The sequence below is a fragment of the Trachemys scripta genome, chromosome 14 (assembly GCF_013100865.1).
Source record: "Trachemys scripta elegans isolate TJP31775 chromosome 14, CAS_Tse_1.0, whole genome shotgun sequence".
Classification (NCBI taxonomy): domain Eukaryota; kingdom Metazoa; phylum Chordata; order Testudines; family Emydidae; genus Trachemys; species Trachemys scripta.
Window position 1 is genome coordinate 3,941,398 of NC_048311.1, and position 27,988 is coordinate 3,969,385.

Sequence of the window (27,988 nt, forward strand, 5' to 3'; positions counted from 1 at the left end):
GTTGAGGGACTGGGGAAGAGGGGCTGCAGAGACCCATAGGGATGAGAGGTGCAGGGACAGGGGCACATGTGCCTGGCTGAATGGGAGAGGCGTGGGATCAGCCAGGGTATGCATGGAGGAGGCTTCCCAACACCGTAACATTTCTCCCTCCCCTCTTCCCCCCTGCAAAGAAAAACCACATACCCACACCCAACACCCTCCAGGTTCACTCCTAGGCTCCTTCCCTCTCCCTCAGCTCTTCCGTTACCCCTGACTCCCCTAAGCCTTTGCACTGCTTCTGACAGGTGCAGAAAATACAATTCTGTATTGCAATGTAAATGAATTACACTAAGTTCTGTATTAATATGTCTCATAAGGAATCTATTGGTAAAAAAAACAAAAACAAAAACAATACCAGAATCTTTTTTTTTAAATCTGTATTGTTACAGACATACTTGCTGACAGATATTTTGAAATAAATTACCAAAATAATTGTAACTGGCATGATTATACTGTGTTATTTTGACAAATAAAATATGCAGAATTTTGCAAAATTTTCAAATATTGTGTGCAGAATTTTTATTTTTTTGGTGCAGAATTCCCCCAGGAGTATTGATTGTTAGAAGCTGTAGGGTCTGTGATATGCCCAATTTGGCTTCTGCTCAGGTCCTTTCCTGGTCTCTTAGGCTGTAGGGGATTGGGCCCCGTAGTCCCCAGTCTGGTGAGAGAGAGACTTTCAGCTCTATACCTTTTCCCATGGGCCAGGGGAGTCAGAAACCTAAGGGAGATCCTACTTCATATCCATCCCCCATAATTTACACGGGGGCAGAAGCTTCGTCTTCTCCCGTCTGTATTCACTCTCTCACACAGAACCCCAATTCCCCTCCCTTTCTGGGACTAGCTCCATCTGTGGGGTCAGCCCCGGCCTCTGCAGGTTTAGAAACAGGCAGGGACTTTATATCAGAGCTGGGTCTGAGTTAGCATGTCCTCCAGAAACTCCTACTGAGGTGCAATATCTCCCCACACAGACATCTGCCTCTCCCATGGGGACGGGGGTCAGTGACCACGTTCCCCTATATTCACATTTCATACATCCCTATCACAGCATGGGGGCTGGTTAAAATAAGGGAATGTTCTTTGTGACTGATATTCTACGAATATATAATGCATCCTGATCTTGCCTGATTTCACTCCCTGGGCAGGATTTCTCCTTCCCAAATCTGACGTGATCGTCTGGTTCAAAAGAGGGGAAGAACTGTGGGTCCCAGATCTCCAGGGCTCTGCAGAGAGGGAGATGTCGAGAGGTACCTGCGCAGGTGGGGAACCAGTGAAATGGATGTAGGGAACCATCAGCTGAGATTCGCTCAAAAACCTCGTGAGTTCTCCCAGTTCTGCCCCACCATCTCTTACGCCCAGCATGTGTCATACCCTCATGGCGGACGTCACTCATGGTTTCCACCAATCCCGACTGACATCTGGCAATAGCTCCCCACTGACCTCTCTTCTTAGTGTCTAAATCGGGTCCCTTTTTTTCTCAACCACCCCAGCGGTTACTGTATTTCATTTCCTCAACCCCCCGATTTTCTATTCCCTTTCTGAGCTTTCCTTTTTCCCCAGTGCAGGGAAGGACTCATGTCTGGATTCTCTATCCCGGCACGTGATGGGACGTTGAGTGAGAACCAGGGGAGAAATCCTCAGCAGGATTGTCCTGAACAAGTGGAACCCCATGGGACATTATCCGGAAGAGCTGAAGGGCATGTCTCCCAGGACCCCGAGCGGGGAGAAGGCTGTGGGATTCAGCACAGGCTAAAGAGGCAGCAGGGAAATCATCCATCAGAGAAAGGTGGCAAATCCAACAATGGTGTGGGAGGTTGCAAGGTCCTCAAGGAAACCCCAGCCCAGCCGAGAAACCCCGAGGGGGAGAGAAGACACACGTGTACGGAGTGCGGGAAGAGCTTCAAACGGAGCTCCAACCTTATCACCCATTGGCGGATCCACACTGGGGAGAGGCCCTACAAATGCTTTGACTGCGGGGAAAGCTTCAACGTGAGCTCCAACCTCATCACGCACCGGAGACTCCACACGGGGGAGAAACCTTATACGTGCTCCGACTGCGGGAAAAACTTCATCGTGAGCTCACAGCTCACTATACACCAGAGGATCCACACAGGAGAGCGACCCTATCAGTGTCCTGAGTGCGGGAAAAGCTACATCCAGAGCTCAGCCCTGGTTAAGCATCGGAGAACACACATGGCAGAAAAACCCTACAAGTGCCCTGAATGCGCAAAAAGCTTCACTGTGAGCACCGCCCTCATTAGGCACCAGAGACTGCACACGGGCGAGCGATCCTATACATGCCCCGAGTGCGGGAAAAGCTTCAGTGTAAACTCAGACCTTATCCGACACCAGAGACTACACACAGGAGAGAGGCCTTATAAATGCCTGGACTGTGGGAGAAGCTACACACAAAGCTCAGCTCTGATTAGGCATCAGAGAATCCATACAGGAGAAAAGCCTTATAAATGCCCCAGTTGCGGCAAGAGCTTCAGCCAAAGGTCAAATCTCATTAAACATCAGAGAATCCACACGGGAGAAAAACCGTATAGATGCGGCGAATGTGAAAAATGTTTTAGCACCAGCTCAAATCTCGTAACGCATCAGAGACTCCACACTAGAGTCTATTAGGGCTGACCAAAGGAGATAACTTACATTCGTCAGTTGCCATCTTGGGTGTTATGTGTGTTGATCTCGTGTTTAACCAGGCAAGACCAACCAAAATCATCTGGCCCGTGGGGATTCTGCCTAGCTCTGCAGCCCCTCTGCCAGCCTCTACAATTCTGGATACTGCCTATATACTCTGGACTCAATGCCACCCCTGTGAAAACTCAGAGCTTCGCCACCTGCCGGGGATTTAGGGAGCATCTCTGCATTCTCGGCCCCATCCCTGCACACTGGTGGGCATACACCCAGACACCCCTGTGTAAACTGTGGATTAGGCTCTGTCTCCATCATGTAACCAAATACCACCCCCAAAAGAGTCTTGAAGACACCAGATGGGAGCCACCACACAAAAATGTTCCCTGCTGGGGTTGAGAGTTCTTCCTCCTGCCTTGGTCTTAGGTCCTCCTCCAGCTCTGTTCTTCCTGTGCAAACCAAGTATAGTGTAAAGGGATTGGGTAGTGTCCCTTTAAATTGTATGTGAGGGCCTTTGCTGGCCCTCACTGTCTTCTCTGAGGCCAGAGCAGTGGTATAGGTATGTACCTAGGTCTTGCACATTGAATATATGTACAAAACACAGCTATTTGGTCTCCACTATGCTTGTGTAATTTCTTCACATTATGTATGTTACGTAAAGAGCAAAAGACACAACAGTTGTTGAAAGGATGGGATCCTAATCCAGGAATAGAGTGAAATAGACAGTGACTGCACTTAAGAACAGCCATACTGGGTCAGACCAATGGTTCGTCTAGCCCAATATCCTGTCTTCCCACAGTGGCCAATGCCAGGTGCTTCAGGGGGAATGAACAGAACATGCTGTCATCAAGTGATTCATCCCCTGTTGCCCATTCCCAGTTTCTGGCAAACAGAAGCTAGGGACACCATCCCTGCCCATCCTGGCTAATAGCCATTGATGGACCTATCCTCCATGAAGTTATCTAGTTCTTCTTTGAACCCTGTTATAGTCTTGGCATACACAACATCCTCTGGCAATGAGTTCCACAGGTTGACTGTGCGTTGTATGAAAAAATACTTCCTTTTGTTTGTTTTAAACCTGCTGCCTATTCATTTCATTTGGTGACTCCTAGTTCTTGGGTTATGAGAAGGAGTAAATAACACTTCCTTATTTACTTTCTCCACCCCAGCCATGATTTTATAGACCTCTATCAGATCCCTCCTTAGTCGTCTCTTTTCCAAGCTGAAAAGTCCCAGTCTTATTAATTTCTCCTCATATGGTAGCAGTTCAATACCGCTATTTCATATCCAAAGAGTTTAAATTGTATGTCAGATAAATAGTATCAAACATATCACACCAGTTCTTCACCATCTTACCACACAGGGATTACTGGAATGGTTTATCCAGACATTCAAGCAAGTGATTTGGGCTATGCCTCTGGATAAAGGTAACTTATAACACAAGACTGTGAATTTTCCCTTGGCCTATAGAAATGCAGTAAGTACTGCAACAAATCAGACATGAGTGATGTTGCTTATGAGACATCATTTAATGTCCGGACTGGAGTTGTTAAAGGCTGAGGGACATTTATAAGATACTGTCTGATCAACTGAGTGCAAAAAGTCATCCTGAATTACGCAGTTTTCATGTGTGAGAAAGTGTCTTAGTAAGAGACTACAGAGATAATTAATAGAAGCCTGGAGTGATGATGTCACTGCCCAGAGCACTGTCTTATTGGGTAGAAGTGGCACCAAACATGTCATGGAGAAGATATCAGCACCAGGTTTTTAGCACATGTTCCCCAAGATGTCCTACCCCAGTGATGCCTGTTGAAAACAGACCGCCTACGATACAGCCACAGCCATTGACTCGTGATAGCACCAGTGAGTCTCACAGCCCAGTTTCTACTACAAGTGACCCTAACACTACACAGCAGGAAGGTGTTGCTCCCCCAGAAACACAGGCACTGTTCCAGAGGCTGTTGTGATGCCTGTGAAACGTTGTCTAGACGAGGAAATCATAAATCACCTCAGACTGATTTTGTAGCATGTTGTATATTGAGTAACAGCAGGAGTGAGAATACATTTGTAACTTTTCTATAATATCCTTTTATGTTAAGGAAGGAGGAGAATATAGTGTAGGGGATCTCTTTAAATGGTTTGTGAGCCCTCTAGTGGTGCTCACAGTGTTCTATGCTTAGAAGCAATCAGAAACCACTTGGAGGAGCAGTAGTGTGTATGTAACCAGGCCTTTCCTGTTTGGATATATTTGGTTAACAGTGGTTACTGGGGACAGCCCACTGTGCCCCTGTGGTTTCTCCATGCGCAAAGGCTCCAGAACATCCAAGGAGGAGGGGGAGGAGGCCCTTCTTTAAAAAAATTTAGTCCCATGATTAGGGTACTGACCTGGGTTGTGGGAGGCCCCTGTTCCAGTCCTTTTTCTGCCTGATGAGAAGGGATTTGATCAGTGATCTGCCACCACTGAACTGCAGAGCAATTCTCACGTTTTCTTTGGCCTCATTAATATTACATTATTGAATTAAAGTGGAACAACTTCAGTAGGAGAGGACACCCCCCACCCCCCCATCAGAATATCCCATAGCCTGGTGGTTAGAGCTCTCACCTGAGCAGTAGCAGATCCCTTCTCCTCACTAGCTAGAAGGGGGACTTGAACCTCTGTCTCCTAGGTGAGTGCTCTAACCACTGGGCTAAAGGGACAGCGTCTTCTTGATTGCTCCCTGCAGGCAAACGCCTGTCTCCCCCAAGCTCATGGATCGCTCTGGGGCTGAGGTGCCTGGACACACACAGAGAGCAGCGGCAGCAGTGCACATGCCCAGAGGCAGAAACAGGTGCCTAGGGAACTGTTACAGCAAAAAGTTAGATGCCGAGTGAGTTTAGGCACCTACGGGGTTGGGCGGCAGTTGAGTGAGGGTTTTGTAGATTGCAGTGGCTCTGAAAAATGGGATTTAGGGATCTAAATCTGCAGGTTAGGAGCCTAAATACCTTTGTAGATCTAAGTCTGACTCTCTCTGCCCCACTCTCCCCCTGCTCCCCACACACACCAGGGACATCCCCACAGGAATAGAAGCCTCAGCAGGGATGCTGCTGTAAAATGCACCCTGTTCGCTGGCTCCCCTTACCCTGAGTTCTCTACATTTCCTGTACTCAGAGCGTTGGTTTTTATGACTGGATCTCAGCATCTCTCAGGGAGTGTCTGCACTTTTCTACCAGCTTTAAAAAGCAGGCCTGTTGCTGGTTCCTAGGCAGTGGGGGGAGTTTTGCTTTTATTTCCTGGTTTTAATTAATAAAGTAGAATTTAGTTTCTCAAACTCCCGGAGTCGTCTGTGTTGGATAATGAGCAAAAATGGCCCTTAGTAGAGTTGGTGGGTTCCTGGGAACTCTCTTTGGTGCTTTATTTCCCCAGCCCTGGAACCCATCCACTGCAGACCCCCAGAACAGGAGCAGCTGCCCCGTAAATACAAATGTTGGGCTGCCTGCTGCCTCGATGGCTAGCTTTGTAGGCCCCAGATATGCCTTAGTGCGTCAAGCTGGCTGTGGGGAAAGAGCTCTGAGGCAGGGAACATGGGGACTCAGTGGAAAGCACTGATCCTGATTGTCTCTCCAGGTTGTTGGGCTGAAGATGGAGGGTTTATGACAAAGCACAGTATTACATTAATGTTTGTCAGTTACAAGGACAACATTTGAGATTTTACATCAACACTGGATATTTAGATAGAAAAATGTGCAAATGTTTTGTGAAAATATTAATAAACAGAAAAGGACTGAAATCGGGGGGGGGGGCAGGGATTTTTATATAAAAATTCAATTACTGAGATAAGGGAAAATATCTGATGGCTATTGCAGTAACATTTGTTTCTTGGAGAAAAGCACTAAAGACAGGAGAGGCTATCTCCAGATTAGATCATTGTAAAGAGCAGCAATATCAGAGAATTTATATCAGTATTACCTACAAAAAACAAAACAAAAAAGACTAAAGAATGTTATTAAGGTTGCTCAGGCAAGCTGGGATGGGGCAGCATCGAGGGCAGTGGTACTTCTGCCCCCTGGTGCATGTGCATTAATGCAGTCTAGGGACAGGAACACATTCTGCACTGTCATTAATGCATGACCTTGCCTCACCCGGTCCTTTGGCCTGGAAGACCTCTGCAATCCCCAGAGCAAGATTCTTAAATTAAGAATAAATACCCCACTCTTCCCTCTCTGTGTCATCCACTCTTCTCCTCTCCCTGTTATTTCCCTAACTCCCTGTCTTTCTCCTCTTGGGCTGGGAGACTGGGTCCTCTCTTCCATAGGCGCCAACTTTCTCTGGCACCGGTGGGTGCCCACGCCCCTCCGCCCCGACTCCACCCTTTCCCTGCCCCCAGCCCTACCCCCTTCCAACCCCATCCCCAAAGTCCCTGCCCTAACTCCGCCCCCTCCCTGCCCCTATTGGATCCCTTCCCCAAATCCCTGCCCCAGCCCCACCTCTTCCCCAGTGCACCGCGTTCCTCCTCCTCCCCCCTCCCTCCCTGCCTCACGAATCAGCTGTTTCGTGGCGCAAGCGCTGGGAGGGAGGGGGGGAGAAGCAGGACGCACGGCGCGATCACGGAGGAGGTGGAGGTAAGCTGGGGCAGGGAGCTGCCGGTGGGTGCTGAACACCCACCATATTTTTCTGTGGGTGCTCCAGCCCCAGAGCACCCACAGAGTCGGCACCTATGCTCTCTTCTCCCGGAGCTGGATCAGCTCTTGCAGTTGCTCAGGGGAGCAGAGCTGGGGGTAGGTGACCAGACGTCCCGATTTTATCAGGACTGTCCCGCTATTTCCTTGTTTGTCCCGCGTCCCGACCAATGTTAGGTCGGGTCACTGGACAAACAAGCAAATGCTCCGGAGCCTGGAAGTGCTTGTGCCCCCCCTCCCTGCCCCAACTCCTCCCCTTCCCTCCCCCATTGGCTCCCTCTCCGAATCCCCGCCTCTTTCCCAGGCTCGCCATTCCTCCTTCCTCCACAAGCGCTGGAGGGAGGCCCCGGAGACGCAGGGGAAGCACGGAGCCGGGGTGAGTGAGAGTCCGGCCTGGCCCCGAGTGCAGGCAGGACTCAGTTGGGTGGTTGGGAGAGGAGGGGGGCGGCCCGCGGGGTCAGGCGGCGGCTGTTCTCCCCCTGTGGGCAGCGGCACTCAGGAGCAGCTGCTGCTGCAGCTCCCACTGCCGCGGGCGGAGGAAGCAGCCAATGGCCAAGCTCGGCGGCTGCGGCTCTGGCGCCCGGGCCCGAATCCCCCAAGTCCGGGCCTGCTGCGGGGACCCAGCAGCGCGCACTCTGTGCCCAGCCCCTGGCCAGTCGCATCTGGGCTGCTGCCCAGGTGGTGCTATCCCGCGGCGGCCCCGGTGCGGAGGCATCGACAGCCCAGCCCCGTTCGTTCCCCTGCAGGACCTGAGCCTCAGCCGCCGAGCTTGGCCATCGGCTGCTTCCTCCCCCCGCAGCTGCTCCAGAGTGCCGCTGCTCGGGCGGGGAGAACAGCTGCCGCCTGGCCCTGCGGACCGCCCCCCTACTCTCTCTACCGCCCAACTGAGTCCTGCCTGCACTCGGGGCCAGGCCGGACCCTCACTCACCAGAGCCTCCCTCCAGCGCTTGTGGAGGAAGGGGGGGGGGGTTGTCTTGCCCCCACCACGTCCCCCGCTACACCCCCCGCGTCCTGATATTTGACCTGGGTGATCTGGTCACCCTACCTGGGGGTGTCAGTGAGGGCAGCAGCTCTGGGACTCGCATCCAGGAGCAGAGATGGGGCAAGGAACATAGGTGCTGGAGCTGGGGGTGCTGCCGCACCCCTGGCTTGAAGTGGTTTCCATTATATACAAGGTTTACAGTTTGGTTCAATGGCTTTCAGCACTCCCACTCTACAAATTGTTCCAACACCCCTGGAGACGAGGGGCCGGTGGTGCAGAGTCACTTTCCAGCCCAGCCTCAGCTAGGGTGACCAGATGTCCCGACTTTATAGGGACAGTCCTGATTTTGGGGTCTTGTTCTTATATAGGCTCCGATTACCCCCCACCCTCTGTCCCGATTTTTCACATTTGCTGTCTGGTCACCCTAGCCTCAGCCCTTTCCCCCGGGTCTCTCCCCTCACCTGCAGGCTCCGGCTCAGCCTGGAAGTGGGTTCATACATCACAAAAGCAGCAGCAGCACTAAAGCTGAGCCGATGCTATGCCGATCAGGGCGAGGGGAGCCCATTCACTGGCACTAGCCAGCACCCTCTAGTGGCCATAGAGATGCTGGTGTGCAGCTCTTAACACAGTTGAGATTCGGGTTTCAGAGTGGTAGCCCTGTTAAGTCTGTATCAGCAAAAAGAACAGGAGTACTTGTGGCATCTTAGAGACTAACAAATTTATTTGAACATAAGCTTTCGTTGGCTACAGCCCACTTCTTCGGATGCATGAAGTGGAAAATACAGTAGGAAGATATATATACACAGAGAACATGAAAAAATGGGTGTTGCCATACCAACTCATTCATTGCTGTCACTAGTAGGGTGACCAGATGTCCTGTTTTGAAAAGGTCAGTCCCGTTTTTTGGGACTTTTTCTTATATAGGCACCTACTACCCCCCTCCCCCCCGTCCTGTTTTTTCACAGTTGCTATCTGGTCACCCTAGTTACTAGGGCTCTTTGTTAATTATTGCTAAGGCAGAGGAGGCTGCTAGTGCTCAGGATACTGGGGGTTGAGTTTCTTGGGTCAGACACTGCTGTGTCCTCCATTGGGATCTGGGCTCCCCCCAGCTAAGGAGCTGCAGCTCCCCCCAGGGGAGCTGTTTCAGGGACAGACCTTTATTAACGCTCCTCTGTGCCCAGCCCAGGTGGAACCTTTCTCCGGGGGCTGGAACCAGCCCCTGGGGCAGCCCCGGGCTCTGCCGACACCGGCCCCTGAGCCGGAGCCTGCCGGTGAGGGGAGAGACCCAGGAGAAAGGGCTGGGGCCGGGCAGGAAAGTGACTCTCTGCATAAACCACAGGAGCACCATTAAGGGGAGGGGGGCTTCCTTCTCCGTAAGTCTCCCCCACAAAACTGCTCAGTTTTATTTCCAGTGTAACAGTCAGTGCTTCCCTTAGATATTTCAGTTGCTCCTCATGGAAATCAGAGGAAGTTATTGGCCATACCTCTGCTTCTCACTCAGCAAATAAACTATTTTCTTTCTTGAATTAGTCTTTATACCCTGGGACATTTTTTTTCATTAATAACATCTAAGACATGTAGTGTCATATTACATTTTCATTAGACACAGTTAAGAATCCTCCAGTTGGGTCACTGTAGATACTCAGGATTTCTATATTACTTTATAAAACCAAACATTTTCCAGAGGTTAAAACAGGCTTTTAGCTCATTACATGCAAGATCAATTTTTAAATTCATTTTTATGTTTTGAGTCCTTACACCTTTAGTCCCTTGAACTGGAGTGTGTTTTCATTTGTGCTGGAGAAATATCAAATGCATTGTATAAATAGATTACAATTTTAAGACTTTATTTCTAATTATTGAGTAACATAATTGGAAAAGTAAACACATTGCCACTAGAAAAAGGTGATAATATTTTATCTACTGAAATACACCTTCAGATGTATTACAGCTGATAGGAAACTCATGTTGGCCAATTTATTGTAATATTTTTCTTTCCAATTATCACTTTAAAAGCTTTTTGACTTTTCCTTTTTTTTAAGCTAGTGCCAAAATGAATTTCTTCTCTAGTTTGTTAGTTATTCCATGTTTTAGAATCATGTTTGAGGGGAAACTCAACTACTTTAGAGTTCATAACTTTTTGATGAGAAATGAGATACAAATTAAGACTGCATATATTTGCTTGAGTATAATTCTCCAAATGGTAATATAATTAAAATTAAAAAGTATGTGGGTGTTTGAGGGTGATTGGTGTGATCTTGTAAGGACAATGATATTGAGTAAATATTCTGCATGAATTCTATTTACCCATAAAAGTTATTAGTTCTTGTATTAAGGCTCCAAAACTGATAGAGGAAAGTAAATGAAAAGTAACACACATTGGAAAACATAATCCCACCTATACAAACAAAATGATGGGGTCCAAATTAGCTGTTATTACTCAGGAAAGAGATCTTGGAGTCATTATGGATATTTCCCTGAAAACATCTGCTCAGTGTATAGCAGCAGTCAAAAAAGGTAACAGATTGTTAGGAACCATTAGGAAAGGGATAGATAACAAGGCAGAGAATATCATAATGCCTCTATATAAATCCATGATATGCCCACATCTTGAATATTGTGTGCAGATCTGGTCGCCCCATCTCAAAAAAGATATATTGGAATTGGAAAAGGTACAGCAAAGGGCAACAAAATTGATTAGGGGCATGGAATGGCTTCTGTATGAGAAGAGATTAAAAAGACTGGAACTGTTCAACTTGGAAAAAGATGAGTCAGGAGGGATATGAGAGAGATCTATAAAATGTTCACTGGTGTGGAGAAAGTAAATAAGGAAATCTTATTTATTCCTTCTCATAACACAAGAACTAGCAATCAGCAAATGAAATTAATAGGCAGCAGGGTTAAAACAAACAAAAGGAAGTATTTCTTCACACAAAGCACAGTCAGCTTGTGGAACTAGTTGCCAGGAGATATTGTGAAGGCCAAAAACTATAATAGGGTTCAAAAAAGACCTAGATAAGTTCATGGAGGATAGGTCCATCAATGGTTATTAGCCAGGATGGGCAGGGTTGGTGTCCCCAGCCTGTTTGCCAGAAGCTGGGACTGGACAACAGAGGATGGATCACTTGAAGATTGCCTGTGCTGTTATTCTCTCTGAAGTACCTGGCACTGGCCACTGGCGGAAGACAGGATACTGAGCTAGATGGACCTTTGGTCTCACCCAGTATGGCTGTTCTTATGATACCTCAAGGCTTGGGATTGGGAATATTTTACTGCATTATCTCCTGATTGTTCTAAACTTACATATAAAATTAAAATATGGCTTTAACTGGTGGTTGTATACATATATATTTTTTCTTTATATAGGAATCAGATACAGTGCTCCTGTCAGGTAATTTCTAAATGCAAATATCATCTGCCAAAAGAAATAGCGTTTTCAGGTGCTTAAATAGCTCCTGGAATCATGGTTAAAGTTCCTCTCCCTCCCCCCCCCCGCCCCCAATCTGAAATGGTGCCCCTGACAACAATAGTAAATTTGTAGGTCCAGTTGTCACAACAGTTACCACAGAGGGAGCAAGAGCATCAGAGAAACCACCAGGAACCCGGGAGCAGGCATTTGATAGGAAGCAATGACCTGGGATGGAGGACATCTGAGAGCCTGCAGCTGTTCTGTGTTCATGGGGAAATGTCACAATTCTGCCTGGGAGTCACTGGATCCCGCACTGAGCTAGGCATGGAGCAGAAAGAGGGAAGAGACACTGGAGATACTGCCAGAGAGGAGATGGGCTGCTCTCCATCTGGAAATGTTCATGTATTCAGCATCCCAGTGACCAGCTGCTCCAGTCCTCCTGAGCAACCTCTGGGGCTCACGCCCAGCCAGGGCTCCTGGACTCTGAGATGGTTTATCCCCTGCACTGATTAAACCTGCCAGACAGGGGAAGGGAAGAGACAGATACTGAATCCAGAGTCACTAAGAGCCACAAGAATAAAGACGTGGAGGAGCCCAGATCCTCTTTTAAAACTGGATGCACAGAGACATGAGCAAAAGGGCTGGATCTGGGGGAATGAGCAATTCCTGCTGAGGGGCAGTGAATAAGGGAGGAACTGACCCAGTTTGGGACACCTGGCCCACCATCCCTAGAGCTCAAGACCACAGGAAACTTGTGGGACACCCAGGGTGATGGGAGAATTGCAGCAAACATTTTATTAGCATTTCTTTGGAAAAGCAGAAACCAACACAAGTAAAAATGTCAACAAGAAAAAGACTTTCCCGAAACCCACATTTCCAAAAACACGAGACCATCCAGAAAATGGAGAAAAATCCTCCCAGGGCAGTTCCTTCAGGAATAACCCCAGCGTGTGACAACGTGAACAGAGCCTCTGCCTGCAGACAGGGACAAAGGAATCCTGCTAAAACTTTCCCTTTGGCTCACTAAAACAGTGTCCCACCAGGGAAAGCCAGGAAAGGAGAAGGGCTGCTGGTAGGTCACAAATGTAACCATTAGCAGAGCTGGGAATGGAATGCAGGACTGCAGATTCATAGCTGTCCTTCCTACTCTAACCCATTAGACTTACTCCTGAGGGAATTCTGTGCCATTGCGCAATGCAGAATTTTGCAGAAATTAATGTGCACGCAGAATTACCTTTCCCTCACAGAAATGGGCTGCAGAGCTGCTGGCCGCCACTAGGGGCTGCTGGACCCAGTAGAGCAGAGCTCGCACATAGACAACACTGCTGGGTGGGGAAGGAGGGTTCTTGGCAGCTGCAATTCCTAGCACGCCCTGAGGGAACCAGGCGGTGGAGTGCAGGAAACTCCACACAAGCCTGGGACCCAGCATCAGGCTTATCCCTGGGCTCTGGGGGGGAAGGGATGTGGGTATATGGGCCGGGGGGACCCTGCAGCTGGGCTCTTGAGAGGTAGGGGGGTCAGGTGTATTGGCTGAGGGGGCACATCTGGGCTCTGGAGGGAAGGGGTTGTGGGTGTCTGGCCCCCTGACTGGGTTCTGGGGGATGGAGGGGGCAGAGAAACAGGAACTGGGTTATCATAGCGGTTTCTTTAACTCTCTACTCCTGGGGGAATTTTTGTGTATGTCTGTAGCAATACTTGCTGACAGGTATTTTGAAATAAATTACTAAAATAATTGAAACTGGCGTGATTATGTAGTGTTATTTGGACCAATACAATTTTGCAGAATTTTAAAATATTGCCTACAGAATTTTAATTTTTTTGGCATATAATTTTTAATTTTTTGGTGCAGAATTCCCCAAGGAGTACTTAGATCCTACGCCCCACCCGGAGTGGAGAACAGAAGCCAGGAGTCCTGATTCCTAATCCCCTCCTTACACCATACTGCCCACACAGCAACAGTGCAATATCCCAAAGGTCTCACCTCCTCATCTGGCTCCAGCCCACCTCACTGTCTGCAGAGATAGCCAGTACACTGAGCACTGCTCTGAAATCCTGTCACTTCAGACCAGCAGCTCTCACTGCCTTATAACTACAGACCCACAGGCCCCCTTCACTGCTTCCTTGAATAACATCCCCCTACCTCCGTCCCAAGAGGCAGAGATGAGCCTGACACAAACAGTAACTCTTCTCTGTACTCTAAAGTGTGTGTGGAACCCACAGAATCGTCACCCAATTCATCCCATCACCTGCTCCCCCCGACTATAAAATGACCAGCTCCTCAGTACCAAGAGTTCCTTCCTCCCTGGCCAACACCAACCATCCTCCCCTGAAATCCAAATCATCCACTTGCCTTCTACTCCTATCCAGACCCTCCACATTTACACTTTGCTGCAGGAGGACACAGAACCATTTGCCCCCAGGGAGAGCTCCCACCACTTTCTTTCTATCCTGTGGGATATTAGAGCAACCTTTGCCTTGTAGCTTTTCCTACAGACAGAACACTTATAGGGTCTCCCTAGAGTATCAGTTCTCTGATGTTTAATAGGGACTGAGCTATAACTGAAGCTTTACCAACAGTCAAGGCAACTATAGGGTCTCTCTCCCATGTGCACTTTCTGATGTGTAATGAGATGTGAGCTACGACTGAAGCTTTTCCCACACTTGGGGCATTTATAGGGTCTCTCTCCAGTATGGACTCTCTGATGTGCAATGAGGTTTGAGCTACCACTGAAGCTTTTCCCACAGTTGAGGCATCTATAGGGTCTCTGTCCTGTATGGACATTCAGATGTGCAATGAGGTGTGAGCTACAACTGAAGCTTTTCCCACATTCAAGGCATTTATAGGGTCTCTCCCCGGTATGGACTCTCTCATGTGCAATGAGATGTGAGCTACAACTGAAGCTTGTCCCACATTTGAGGCATTTATAGGGTCTCTCTCCCGTATGGACTCTCTGATGTACAATGAGATGTGAGCTACAACTGAAGCTTTTCCCACACTCGCGGCATTTATAGGGTCTCTCTCCCGTATGGACACTCTGATGTACAATGAGGTTTGAGCTGCGGCTGAAGCTTTTCCCACAGTCAGGGCATTTATAGGGTCTCTCTCCCGTATGGATGCTCTGATGCGCAATGAGGTTTGAGCCGCGGCTGAAGCTTTTCCCACATTCTGGGCATTTATAGGGTCTCTCTCCTGTATGGACTCTCTGATGTGCAATGAGGTTTGAGCTACGACTGAAGCTTTTCCCACACTCGAGGCATTTATAGATTTTCTCTCCATTATGGATTCTTCGCTGTACAAACAGGTTTGGACTCCCACTGAAATTTTTCCTGCATCCATCATCTTCATACGGTTTCTCTTCAGTGCAGATCCTCGGGCGGATCATAGTTTCATTCACGTTATTCAAACTTCCATCTCGGAGAGTGGATTTACTCTGTCTCTCCCCTTGGTGGTCTCCCTGCAGCCTCTCTGGTCTGGGCTGACCCTCACAGGTATTCCCCTGCTCCAGACTCTGGGAAACATCGCCTTCAGATCTTCCCAGTACAGTCCCCTGTGGTTCTACTTGCTCAGGATCTTCCTGTTCAGGATTCTTCTCCTCATTCTCACCCACCAACCCATCCCCTGCTAGGACAGAGAGAGAATCCAGACATGAGTCCTTCCCTGTGTCGAGGAAAAAGGGAAGCTCAGGAAGGGGAATGGCTAAGGGGTGGAACAAACAGAAATATCTCTTGGGGAGATAGGAAAGACAGGAGCCATGAGTGATGTCTGCCGTGAGGGGACAGTACGTGCAGGGGACAATCCTGACCCAGGTGAAGTGAAGCAGAAAGCAAGAAACTTGTAGGCCCTTTGCGGGAATCCCAGCTGTTTGTGACAATAATGAGTGGATTGTGAATCCATATAACTAATTCCTCACCTGGGCTGAGGTTTCTCGGGATCTCCCTTTCCACATAGCCCCATAGCTCTGTGACCCACAGTTCTTCCCCTTGTTCCAGCTGGGAGATTACCTCAAGTTGGGGAATGGGAAATCCTGCACCAGGGAAAGAAAAGAGGTGAAACCAGGGTCTTACAGTTACTCAGAGACACAGATGTTTCCAGATGTGCTGTGCTGGGTGGGAGGGTGCCAACAGATGGGGAAATGTTCCTGGAGACCATTCAAGCAGATTGGCTGGTTCCTGGGAGATATGCCGTTTCCTCTGCAGGCGATTCAAGGATCTCCACACTGGGGGATTTTAAGAATCTGGCATAGAACAAGATTTCATCCACCCTCTTACCCCTTTGTAAGCCTGCTGAGACCAGAGCCCTTTCCAGGCACAGAGCCAGTCCTGGGAAGAGCAGGACACACAAAATCCCAGTATGTGAGAATGAGCCCATGTTTAAAAAGACAAGAGGAACACATCACCCACCCTCTCCCTTTGATGGGGATGGATTAATATCTCCACTCTGTCTCCGAATTGCCTCTTCTCTGGAAGGGGTACGGAAGTGACAGACTGTGTCTCAAAAGTTCTGGGGACTATGTGGCTGATCCCCCTGAAATCTAGGTGACTAGGAAAGAACTCTGAGTAGAAGCCAATTTTGTTTCATCAGAGATCCCCCTGGTTCTAATACCCAAGGGGACAGGACTCCTTACCCAGCGAGGTCACGTTCTCATAATTCTCCTGCATCACATCCATGTAGAGGTTTCTCTGACATAGGTCCAGTAGAGTCCATTCCTCCTCTGTGAAATACACAGCCACCTCCTCGAAGGTCACTGGCCCCTGAAACAGCCAGAGTCCCCCACTCAGGACCTGTTCCCCCAGACACAATGCCCCCAGCTCAGTCACAGGCAGTGTGATGGGGGGTGCTCCCCACACTGGCCCTGCAAGAGCTGAATTTGGGTTAGTTGGGCCCAATCAGCTAATTAGACTGCAAACAGGGGAGCTTTAGGCTAGAGGCAGCTAATTAGAGAGAGGCTTGCCTATGCAGGTGCAGGCAGGGCCTATATAAGCCAGGAAGCTGGCTACAGACAGGGGCAGCAGAAAGGCAGGCTGCAGTCACTCCCTGGGAGGAGGGAGCTTGGCTTGGCAAACCGAGTGAAAGGGGAGAACCAGAGAGGGTGGCAAGGCTCAGGGGGAAAATAGCGAGGTATGGGGTTGGCCAGAGAGTGGCTGCAGATGAGAGGGCCCTTAAGCCAGGACCCAGAAGGGGGCGAGTCCCCCTACCAGGCACTGATGAAGTGGCACTGGTGGGGCAGTGAGCAGGGAGACTGCCTGAGCCCCGGATTGTCAAGAGGGACTTTGATAGCCCGGATGGAAGGGGGGAACATGTATGGTGACCTGTCCCAAGGGCTGAGTCATGAAGAGGAGACTGCGGTTCCAAGAGTGAGAGGGTCCACAGGATGATGGGAGAGACACTGCTAGAGGAGGGCAGCACCTGGCAGGAGGTGCCATGTGCAGTGGTCAACCATGTGATGGGTAGGGCTGGTAAATCTCCCTGTTTTCTCTGGGGAAGAAGGGTAAAATTTCTCAAATTCCTCATTAAAATCCTACACTGTTTCCATGGTGAAACTATGATGCCCAGAGCTGTTGACTCCAGTGATTTCATCACAGGTCTCACAATATTTAGTTGAGAGTTATAAAATTATCCCAAGATCTCACAATTCCTAGCACAGAACATAAGAACAATTATGCTGCGTCAGACCAAAGGTTCATCTAGCCCAGTATCCTGTCTTCAACAGTGGCCAATGCCAGGTGCTTCAGAAGGAATGAACAGAACAGATAATCGTAAAGTGATTCATTCCCTGTCGCCCATTCCCAACTTCTGGCAAACAGAGGCTAGGGACACCATTCCTGCCTATCCTGGCTAACAGTCATTGATGGACCTATCCTTCATGAATTTATCTAGTTCTTTTTTGAACCCTGTCATACTCTTGGCCTCCACAATATCCTCTGGCAAGGAGTTCCACAGGTTGACAGTACTTGCACTGTCCCCTGTTCGACATGGCTGCCATCTCCCATCACTTTCAGGGGGTCTGAAATCAAACTGGTCACCATTTCCCTACACTTTTGGCATGTAGAAGTGAGGCTTCCCCTAATAAAGAGGGCCACCACCTCCCATGGTTTTCTTTGAAACAGGACCCATGCTCTCTGCAGGGAATACGGCTGCTGCTCTGTGCTTGGGAGTTTGGATAGGAAACTGAATAGAAAAGGGAATCTGAGGAGTCAGTGGCAGAGCGGTGGTGGTGAAGGGAATGAGTGGGGAAGGCATGAGAGATGAAGTGGGTGAAGGGTAAAGTGTGGGTGTGGGGTAGACAGTGGGAGGGTGCTATGTAATGTGGGGAGTGGGGTGAGGTGGATACACGGTAAGTGTTGGGAGCTAGAGGGAGGCCAAGCGGGGTGCAGGGTGATTTGTGGGGGGGGGGGGCAGATTGACATTAAGAGGGTTCAGGAAGATGTGTGGGCTTGGCAGGGAAGATGGAGTGGAGGGGAATTGGGGTGCAGGGGGAGCTTTAGGAGGCTTCAGGGGAAGGTGTGGTGTAGGAAGGAGAGGGAAGAGGTGCAGGAAGGAGTGTGAGGGGACTTTGGGTGTGCAGGGGCATGTGGGGATATAGCAGCTGTGAGAGGTATGAGACTGTGAAGGGAAAAAGTGCTGAATATAGGAGATGGGGCAAGTGGCCGTTCTTATGTTCTTATTCAAGCCCATCCCCTGACTTTTCAGAGAGCTCATGGCTGCTGTGCAAGGGCAGTGGGCCTCTGATATTGGCACATCCAGGGTTTTGTGACCTCACACGGGGGAATATCCCCCAGCCCCTGCTGGGAATGTCACTGAATTTCTGGCCCCACATTCACAGAACCCAGCAGAGAGATTTCATTTCCTCTTCTCCTCCCCTTCTGCTTTCCCTGTCCCGCCGCGAATTCACTCCAGACCAAACCCACCATCTCCTACCTGAGCTTGTTCCACTTCAGCCATTTCCCTGCCCTGTCCCCTGGGAGGATGGGACGATCTGGATCAAAACAGGGACGTTATTCTTCAGCCTGTCAGGGCGAGATGGGCAATTGGGGAGGTCTCAGATGTGGCTTTGGTTCATTTCACACCCCGATCTCCCCCCTCCCCCCCTTTCCCTGCAGACAGAGGATTTAGACTCTGCCAGGCTGGGAAAACACTTGGGTCACTTTATTACTCGCTTGAGCCAGATTCAGCCTTTGAATTTACACCCACAGTTCTGCACCCACCGTTATTTTCCAGCCACTCCTCTCCCGAGGGTGACAGACAGCGGGGACCCAGCTCCCACCCTGTGCCCTGGCTGGAGCTTTTCTCCAGGACCCCCGAGATCTCCCAGCGCTGTTTCCCCTCCCGGCCCCAGCGCGGTGCCTCGGGTCTCTGCATCCCCTGCAGGCTCCGGCTCCGGCTCCGGCTCCGGAGCTGGGGCGGGGAGAGACCCCGCTGCGGCCGCCCACTGCTCGGTCCCGCTCCCACGTCCCAGACAATGGAGGCGGCGGCAGCGTCTGACCCGGGAAGCTCCGACCCCGAGCAGAGCGAGAGGCAGCGAGCGCAGCCTCCGGAGCCCCCTGGTGGCCCCGGCTAATGACACCCGCTGCCCGCGGGCGGGGAACGTGGCCCGGCCCTAGCGAGGGCTGCAGCCCGGACGGCAGCCGGGGCACAGGAAGGGGCTGGATCAGCCGAGCGCGGCTGTATCCGGGGTGGAAGGGGGAGAGTTCAGGGCTTCGAACGGCTTCGGCGCTGCAAAGCGTAAATGAGAATTATAGTAACGCGGCTCCGTGCGGGGAGAGACCTGCACTAACCCCCTCTGTGCCCAGCCGCGGGCACTTTCTGCGGGGGCTGGAACCAGCCCCGGGCTCTGCCGACACCAGCCCCTGAGCCGGAGCCTGCAGGTGAGGGGAGAGACCCGGGGGAAAGCGCTGGGGCCGGGCAGGAAAGTGACTCTCTGATCTCACAGGCCCTGGGGACCTGCTGCCTTGTGAATGTGCCTGCAGCAGGCATCTGAGCTGCCTTAACCGAAACGAAGCCTCTGCCCTCAGGTCCTGTCAGGATTTGCCCCAGGGGCTAGAGCAGGAGGAAGAGGTAATGGGGCTGCAGGGGGACCATGAAGGGGCCCGTGGGGTTGCCCTTTGTCTCTCCAAGGAAGTGAAGTTGTCAGGAAGGCGAAGGTTGGCAGATTTAACCAGCTCTGCCTAGTTAGGGAAGTAGGGAGACAAGGTGGGTGAAGTAATAGCTTTTATTGGACCAGCTGCTGTTGGTGAGAGAGACAAACTTTCGAGCTACAGGGTGTTCTTCATTAGCTATGGCTATAGCTACACTACCACTTATGTCGGTATAAGTTAAGTTGCTCAGGGGTGTGAATAAGCCACCCCCTTGAGTGACATAAGCAGGGCCGTCCCTTGGGGGGGGGGGTGCGGGGCCCGGGACAACCTCCGCCCCAGGCCCTGCCCCAACTCCACCCCTTCCCCCAAATCCCCACCCTGCCTCTTCCTGCCTCTGCCCCGCCTCTTTCCAGCTTCCGCCCCCTCCCCCGAGCGATGCTAGGAGCCGTCGAAGTGGGCTGGGATCGCTGCTGCCGCTTCCCACCAGTGAGTGCAGGCCCGACCCCTGCTGCCGGTGCCAGGCCCCCTGCTAAGCCCCCGGCCAGCCTGGCCCCCTGCACCCTAGCCCCACCCCCCATGGGCCCACCTAGCACCCCCCTGCACGACACGCACACAGAGCTATCCCTGTGGGACCCCTCTAGAGACACACCCACTTAATGAGGATTCCCTCTTTACAATTACATTTTGTGATCTGTCAGTTAGCTAGTTTTTAATCCATTTAAGTGTGTGCCATGTTGATTTGTATCAATCTAGTTTCTTTAATTAAAATGTCTTGCAGTATCGAGTCAAATGCCTTACAAAAAATCTATTACATCAGTGCTATTACCTTTATCAACCTAACTTGTAATCTCATTAAAAAAAAAATCTAGTTTAACAAGATCCATATACCTATGTTGATTGACATTAACTGTATTACTCTCCTTTAATTCTTTAAGTCTCATATCAGCTGTTTTGTTGTTTTGCTTGGGATCGATGTCAGGCTGATGGTCCTATACTTACACGAGTCATCCCATTTACCCCTTTGAAGCACATTAGCTTTCTTCCAGTCCTATGGAACTTCTCCATTGTTCCAACACCTTTTGAAAATTTACATTAAAAGCAGTAGGTCCACCTAACCTCCCGACTGAGTTGCCTAAGTCTTGTTTTTAGGCACCACTGTGAGCCGCAGAACTCCCATTCAGCTGCCGCCTAATCCTGTAGGCAGCTAACCTCATTCAGCACCTTCGTTTTTGCAGGAAGAGCTCCCTTGGTGCCTATGTTTCTGCCTCTGGGCATGTGCATCACCCTAGGTACCCAGACACCTCTGTCCTGCCTAAGCCTCAGTGCAATTCACAACCCGAGGGACGGTAGGTGGCAGAGTGCTGAAATCTCCTGGGGGGGCCAGATCTGGTAGGTGTGCTTAGAGGCCACCTAGATCTACACAAAACAGCCTTGAGCGTGCAAGGGAGAAGGCAGACCTCCCTTATAACACAAGAGGTGGGAGACCACCCATTCAAGTCCCTCCTCTGGCTGCTGAGGGATTTGAACAGGGATCTGCAATCTCCAGGTGAGTGCTTTTAACCACCGAACTATGCAATGTTCTATTGTGGGTCATGCTCTGTCTCGCCTGTTGAAGTTGTTCCATTTTAATTAAATATTAATTGGGCTAGAAATAAAGTTAGAACGACTCTGTAGCCCAGTGGGGTTAAAGTACTCGCCTGAGAGGTAGCAAAATCCCTTCTCATCAGGCAGAGTGGGGAACTGAACCAGAATCTTCCACACCCTGGGTGAATGTCAGAATCACCGGGCTAAAGGTTCTAGGGGAGGGCCTGCCCCCCACCTGTTTTATGTAGATCTAGGCAGCCTCTGAGCATGTCTACTAGATCAGGTCCCGCACGCAATTTAGGCAGAGGAATAACTTTCTTCCCTCGGTTTGTGGATCACTAGCAGAAGTAAGTGCCTCCCTGCAGCCCGGATTTAGATGCCAAGCTTTGTGAGAGGTTTGAGACGCATCTCTCTCTTTGGCATCTCCCACTGGTTGGCTTAGGCAGCTGCCCACCTAGGGCGCTGGCTTTTGTGGATTCCATTCTAAAGTGCCTATTGCACAGGGAGCTCAGGCATGTAACTCAGACTTTATGGATCCCAGCGTTATTCTTGTGATTTGCCAGGCGCCTAAAAGTTAGGTGTTGCAACACTCAGTGTCACGCAGCCTAAGCCTCTCGGGTTCTGTGGGGACCAATTCCTTTGTTTGTTGAACCTGGGGTAGCAATGATTCCTGAATCTGGTTGTCCAAGAACTCCTCTGATGCTTCAGTTACTTCACTTAGTTGAAACCCTGAAATGGAGAAGAGGTGCTGCTTTGCAAAGTCCACACATTGTTACTCGTCACAGCTGACCATGTTCAAAGAAACCTCCAGTTTCTGTGCTTATCTGCTATGGCAGGATATCGTAGAGGATAAAGACAGAAAACTCATTGGGTCATTCTCTACCAGGAGACCCCTTCTCTTTAAAACATGTTTCCTGACTTGTCCAGTCTAAACTTTCCTTTTCTAAATGCTATCCCCTTATTCCTCATTATAACCAGGATGAAAGGGGGACAGCAGCCACCAAAGAAGGGGCAAGAGAGGAGGCAGGGAGGGTCTGATGAAGTGGGAATTTCTGTAGTAGTTATTATGAAGGCTATGTGTGCCTCAGTTTCCCTTATGTACTGCAGGGTTACCTAGGGGTGGTTAAAGGTTGGCTGCTGAGGCCTTCCTGGGGCACACCTGAACTGGGACAAAGAGAGGTCAGTGGGACAGGACTTGGGGCTCCGTGGTGACCAGGGTGCACTATGCTGTAACTTTATTTTATCTAACCAAGGACTTCCTATGCTGTGTTCCAACCTCTTCTGTTTTACAATGCGGGCTGAGTGTTACTGCAGATGCTGGAATGGGGCGGTGCATTGCTCCCTAAGATTGTACAAGTCTCCCTTAGGGGTTGGCCTTAGTTGCACTCACTGAACGGAGCTCACAGTGTGAAGCAGGGGTGCTGAAGGGCCAGAGGTCCAACCTAAGGAGGTGGTGAAGCCACATGGCTTGCCCTGGAGGAAGGTGAGACCCCAGGGGTCTGCGTCACTGAAGAGGTCCTCCCAGAGACTGTCCCAAAGTTGGGGTCATTGCACTGTCTTGTGGATCCGTGACAGAGGGTAATAAAGGAGGCCAGGTCAGGGTTACAAAAGTTGATAGCCCTGTGGCATGGCAGGGGTCCATTCCCACTGATCCCAGTTGCTGCTGCTTCATCTTGCCTTTATTTTGAAAATCAAATGTTGATAAATATAATCTTGACCCAACCCAGCCACCTCAGACTAATGCAGTCAATTAACAAAACACACACATCACTAGAGGGTGCAATCAGGTGAGCTCAGCCCCCTGATACAGGCAAGGATACTTCTGCCTTTTAGACACTTGTCAGTAACCTCTCCCGCTGACCCTCCTTGGCTGTAGTTGTTGCTCTTGGTGTCTCTTCCATACGACTGGATGGGATGGGAGGAAATACTATCCACAGAATTCTGGATGGCCTCGAGAAACTGAAAGCCAATGTCCATGTGCATTTTCTTTAGATGTCATCTGACTGTCATCTGCACATGACCTTAGTGCAGTGGTTGCTGGAGGATTCTCTGCACCTTGAAGTCTTTAAACCATAATTTGAGGACTTCAATAGCTCAGACATTGGTCAGGGATTTGATACAGGAGTGGGTGGGTGAGATTCTGTGGCCTGTGTTATGCAGGAGGTCAGACTAGATGATCATAATGGTCCCTTCTGACCTTAAAGTCGATGATTCGATGCTCTGTAGTGTCTGTACTTGTCCTGCTGAACCACTAATCTTTCTTCCAGCATAGCCACCAACTAGCACTTCATCCAGAGGAAGTCCCTCCTGGCTTCCACCAGGACAGAAAACATGGCACACCCGAACCACTGTGCCATTGCTGGCAATCACAATAATGAATGTAGAACTGTATGTGGGAAGAAAGCCTCCCACGCTTCCTCTCTAAACTGTCTTCAAAATGTCCCTGTTTGCCTCTCCAGTTCATTGGCAAATCACAAGTTTTTTTAAAAAAAATAAATGTTTTGTTATTTACCTTCTGGTTTTTGAGACGTGGTGGGGGAGGGGGAGAGCTGCCTGGCCCCAGCATGTATGTGTAAGGTGAGTGTGTGTGTGCGTGCACATGTGCATGCACACATATCACATCACAGTGACAAAACTCCACCTGCAACAGTGCATATGGAAAAAATGCTGCCTCGCCCAGTGACTCTCCCCTACCACTGGGACGGGAGACGTGTCCTTCAGTCCTGCTCCACCCACCTCCCTTATCACTATTTTGTTTCCTCTCTTCCCCAGCCAGTCTTCTGCCCACCCCCCACGGCTCCCCAGAGTCTCCTCTCCCCACCTGTACTCTTATTCCCCTGTCTTTCCCTGTCCAGTCTGCTACCTCTCACAGCTGGTATCTCGCATGCCCCTGCATGCCCAGATCCCCAGCACCTGATCAGCCTCTCTCCAGCTCCCACCCATCCCCCTGTGCCTTTTCAGCCTCTCTATAGCTCCCCATAGTTTCCCATCCACTCTCCTAACCCCAGAGCCGCAGCCATATTCCTTGAGGAGCAGGGCTTCAGTCTCATTGAAAACAATGGGAACTAAATATCATGAGACTCATGCTAAAATTACCAGAGTTGGCATCTCTGGGCATCACATTTTCCACACAGAAACTGTGTGTTTTTAATGAAAGCTTTGAGAAACTTCACTTTCGTCCCTGGGAAGGGGGATTTTTCAGCCCTGCTTGTGACTGAACTGGTGGGACTGTGACGGGAGCAGCAAGTTCTGAGTGGGGGACTCTGGCTGTTTCAGGGGTCGGTAACCTTTGAGGAGCTGGTTGTGTATTTCACGGAGGAGAAGTGGGCTGTGCTAGACCCCCATCAGAGAGCTCTCTACAGGGACATCATGCAGGAGAACTATGAGAACATGACTGTATTGGGTAAGGATTCCTGTCCTCTTGGGTATTAGATGTCCTGGGTTCATTTCTGCTCAGGGTTCTTCTCTGATCCCTTAGATTTCCCTGGACCCAGCACATCTGGAAAACAACTCTGTATCAGAATCATGGTAAACCCCTGCTCTCGTTCAATTCTGTGTCATCTCACCCAGGTCCGGATTATGCCCAGCAGGTGTCATATCCTCATGGCGGATGTTACACATGGCTTCCCACCCACCCTGACTGACACCTGCCGGTCCCCCACAGTGTTCAGATGGGATGTGGAGTCAGAATTGGTCCCCTCCTTTCCCGGGGAGAAACAGGGTTTGGGGGGGAGTCCCCTACTGATTTTTCAATCTCCCCAGCAGTTATTTTGATTTTTCCCCCATTTGCCTTTCTGCTTTCTGAGGTTTTCATTCCCCCAGTGCAGGGAGTGACTCCTGTCTGGATTCTCTCTCTGTCCCAGCAGGTGATGGGACGCAGAGTGAGAACAAAGTGGGGAATCTGCCTCAGGAAGGTCCTGAGCAAGTGCAACGGCACAGAGCATTATCAGAGAACATGTCCCACAGTCCTGAGCAAGGAGACGCCTGTGAGAGTCAGCACAGGGCAGAGATGCAGCAGGGAACCCACCCAGGGAACAGTCAGGATAAATCCACTCACCAGGGGGGCAGTTTGAAAGACCTTAATAAAGACTTGATGCAGCCGAGAATCTGCCCCAAAGATAAACTGTATCAGTGTGCTGAGTGTGACAGAAGCTTCAATCGGAGTTCAAACCTTCTTGTCCATCAGAGAGTCCACACAGGAGAGAAACCCTATAACTGCCCCAAGTGTGGGAAAAGCTTCAGTGACGGCTCAGCCCTGACTAAACATCAGAGGATCCACACCGGAGAGACACCCTATGTCTGCTCTGCCTGTGGAGAAAGCTTCAATCAGAGATCAAACCTTACTGTACATCAGAGAGTCCACACGGGAGAGAGACCCTATAGCTGCCCTGACTGCGGGAAACGGTTCACTCACTTCTCAAACCTTGTTAAACACCAGACAATCCACGCGGGAGAAAAACCCCATAAGTGCCCCAACTGTGGGAAACATTTCAGGTGGAGCTCACAACTTATTAAACACCTTGATTCACACCAGAGAGCCCACAAGGGAGAAGAACCCTATCGCTGCTCTGACTGTGGGAAACGCTTCAGTTATAGCTCACACCTTAATAGACATCAAATTATCCATACCGGAGAAAGACCCTATAAATGCCCCGACTGTGGGAAAAGCTTCAAGCTGAGCTCCATCCTTCTTGTACATCAGAGAATCCACACGGGGGAGAGACCCTATCACTGCCTTGAATGCGGGAAAAGCTTCTGTGACAGCTCAGGCCTTATTAGACATCGGCGAATCCATACTGGGGAAACACCCTTTCAATGTTCTGTCTGTGGGAAAAGTTTCACTCGGAAATCGCATCTTATTTCACACCAGAGAACCCACACGGGAGAGACACCCTATAAATGTTCTGTCTGTGGGAAAAGCTACAAGGTGAAGGTCTCTCTAATGTCCCACCAGAAACTCCACACAGGATAGCATGTGGCAGGAGCTCTCCCTGTGAGGCAACGGGTGTCACGGAGTATTGGGGAAGTCAGGGCCCTGCACCCCCGGCTTCCTGCGATTCACCATGACTCTCAGCCAGCCAGTAAAGCAGAAGGTTTATTTGGATGACAGGAATACAGTCCAAGACAGGTCTTGCAGGCACAGACAACAGGATACCTCTCAGTTAGGTCCAGCTTGGGGTCCCAGGACATCCCAGCCCACCCCCCTTTGGGGGGTCAGAGCCATCTCTGCCTCCCAGCCATCTCTCCAGCTCGCTTCCCACACTCTGCCTTCAGTGACCCCTCCCACAGCCTTTGTTCAGTTTCCTGGGCCCCGGAGTCACCTGGCTTCCAACCCCTTCCTGGGTTCTCATGTTACAAGCTCAGGTATGTTCCCTCGGGCAGACTCCCATCCCCCGATGCAGACCATCCTAGCCACACTCGCCTGTCAGCATTCCCACACCCCAGCAAGAACAGTCCCAGTTCGTCACAACGGGTCTCTGCCCTTCCAAAGCAAAGTATAAATATGCTGCATTTGCAGATGGTCTGGGTAGGGGCAGCTGGTGGGCGGATGGTTTGGGTTTCGGTGGGGAGTGGTTGGTGGAGGCCAGAGGAGGAGAGAACACTGGGTACGGTGGGAGATGGGTCATTTCAGAGTCTGGGGAGAGCAGGCAATGGGATTAGTGGGGAGACATTTCTGCAGGTTCCCCATACACTTTCCAATGTAGAGAAAAAGTAAAAATGCTGCATTGCACTTTGCGTCTGAGTTGTCTCTGTAGCTCCTAAGCCCTCTTTGGGAAGGGGGATTTATTTAGGGAAGCAGCGAGGGGCCCTGTGGGGCCATAGTGATAAAGCAGATTGCTGCCAATCTGCAGTGACAGGATATCAGAGCAATTCACCGTTTATTGGAATCCTCTGCAGACAGGGTGGGGGAAATTTGGGAATTCATGGTGGAGATTCCCCAGCGAGGTGGGGTTTTGCAATGTTCCTACGAGGGCAGTATTGTGTAATAGGGAGAGCAGGGGGCATTGGGACACAGGACCCCGGCTCTGAGAGGGGAGTGAGGTCTAATGGGTTAGAGCAGGGAAGACTGGGAGCCCTGACTCCTGGGTTCAATAACCAACTCTGCTAGTGTCTCCTGGTGTGATCTTGTACCAGCCACGTCCCCTCCTCTCTGTGCATCTATTGTTTCATCCCTACAATGCACATACTAGCAGTCACTCACCACCCCATGGAGCTATGAGATTGTCACTAGTTACTGTGTATTCAGTGGCTCAGGAGGAAAGAGGCACCATGGGAGGAAAGTTGCATTATTACAATGCGTTGTATTATTATGTGACATTCTCCTGTTCCTTGCCGGGTCTCTGTCAGGGGGAGTGTGTTACAGAGCTGAAGGGAAGGGTTTTAGCTAGGTTCCCTTGTCCTTGTTCTCAGGCACAGGCTGTTACACACTCAGATTATTCCTGAAACAACTGCCCTGGGTGGGAGTTTCTCCTTGTTTCAGGATGGTCTGGGAGGGGAGAGGGTCTCATGTTTCAGGGCTTTCAGGTTAACCTCAATGAAAACTCAGTGACGTTTTTACCTCAAGGGGTTTTTGATTTTCCAAATAAATTCCTGGTTAAATGTTTGTT

General features: G+C 50.2%; 2 protein-coding genes across 2 annotated transcripts in view; one reads left to right on the forward strand and one right to left on the reverse strand.

Annotated features, from left to right (window-relative positions):
• LOC117887579 (zinc finger protein 436-like) overlaps positions 1-27,984 on the forward strand; it is a 31,801-nt gene extending 3,817 nt beyond the window's left edge. Inside the window, exons 2-7 of the mRNA XM_034790224.1 lie at positions 1,182-1,354; positions 1,597-2,655; positions 19,639-19,776; positions 24,657-24,783; positions 25,244-26,385; positions 26,854-27,984. Of these exons, the coding sequence (XP_034646115.1) occupies positions 1,612-2,655; positions 19,639-19,776; positions 24,657-24,783; positions 25,244-26,352 (2,418 nt within the window). The 5' untranslated portion in view covers positions 1,182-1,354; positions 1,597-1,611 and the 3' untranslated portion in view covers positions 26,353-26,385; positions 26,854-27,984. The remainder of the gene's footprint in view (positions 1-1,181; positions 1,355-1,596; positions 2,656-19,638; positions 19,777-24,656; positions 24,784-25,243; positions 26,386-26,853) is intronic.
• On the reverse strand, positions 13,467-19,361 carry LOC117887183 (zinc finger protein 664-like). The gene is made up of 5 exons (XM_034789513.1): positions 18,927-19,361; positions 18,640-18,728; positions 16,346-16,472; positions 15,632-15,745; positions 13,467-15,342 (listed from the first exon to the last, which is right to left on the reverse strand). The coding sequence occupies exons 2-5, from the start codon at positions 18,661-18,663 to the stop codon at positions 14,288-14,290; spliced, it is 1,320 nt and encodes a 439-aa protein (XP_034645404.1). The 5' UTR covers positions 18,664-18,728; positions 18,927-19,361; the 3' UTR covers positions 13,467-14,287.
• Positions 27,985-27,988: the final 4 nt, after the last annotated feature.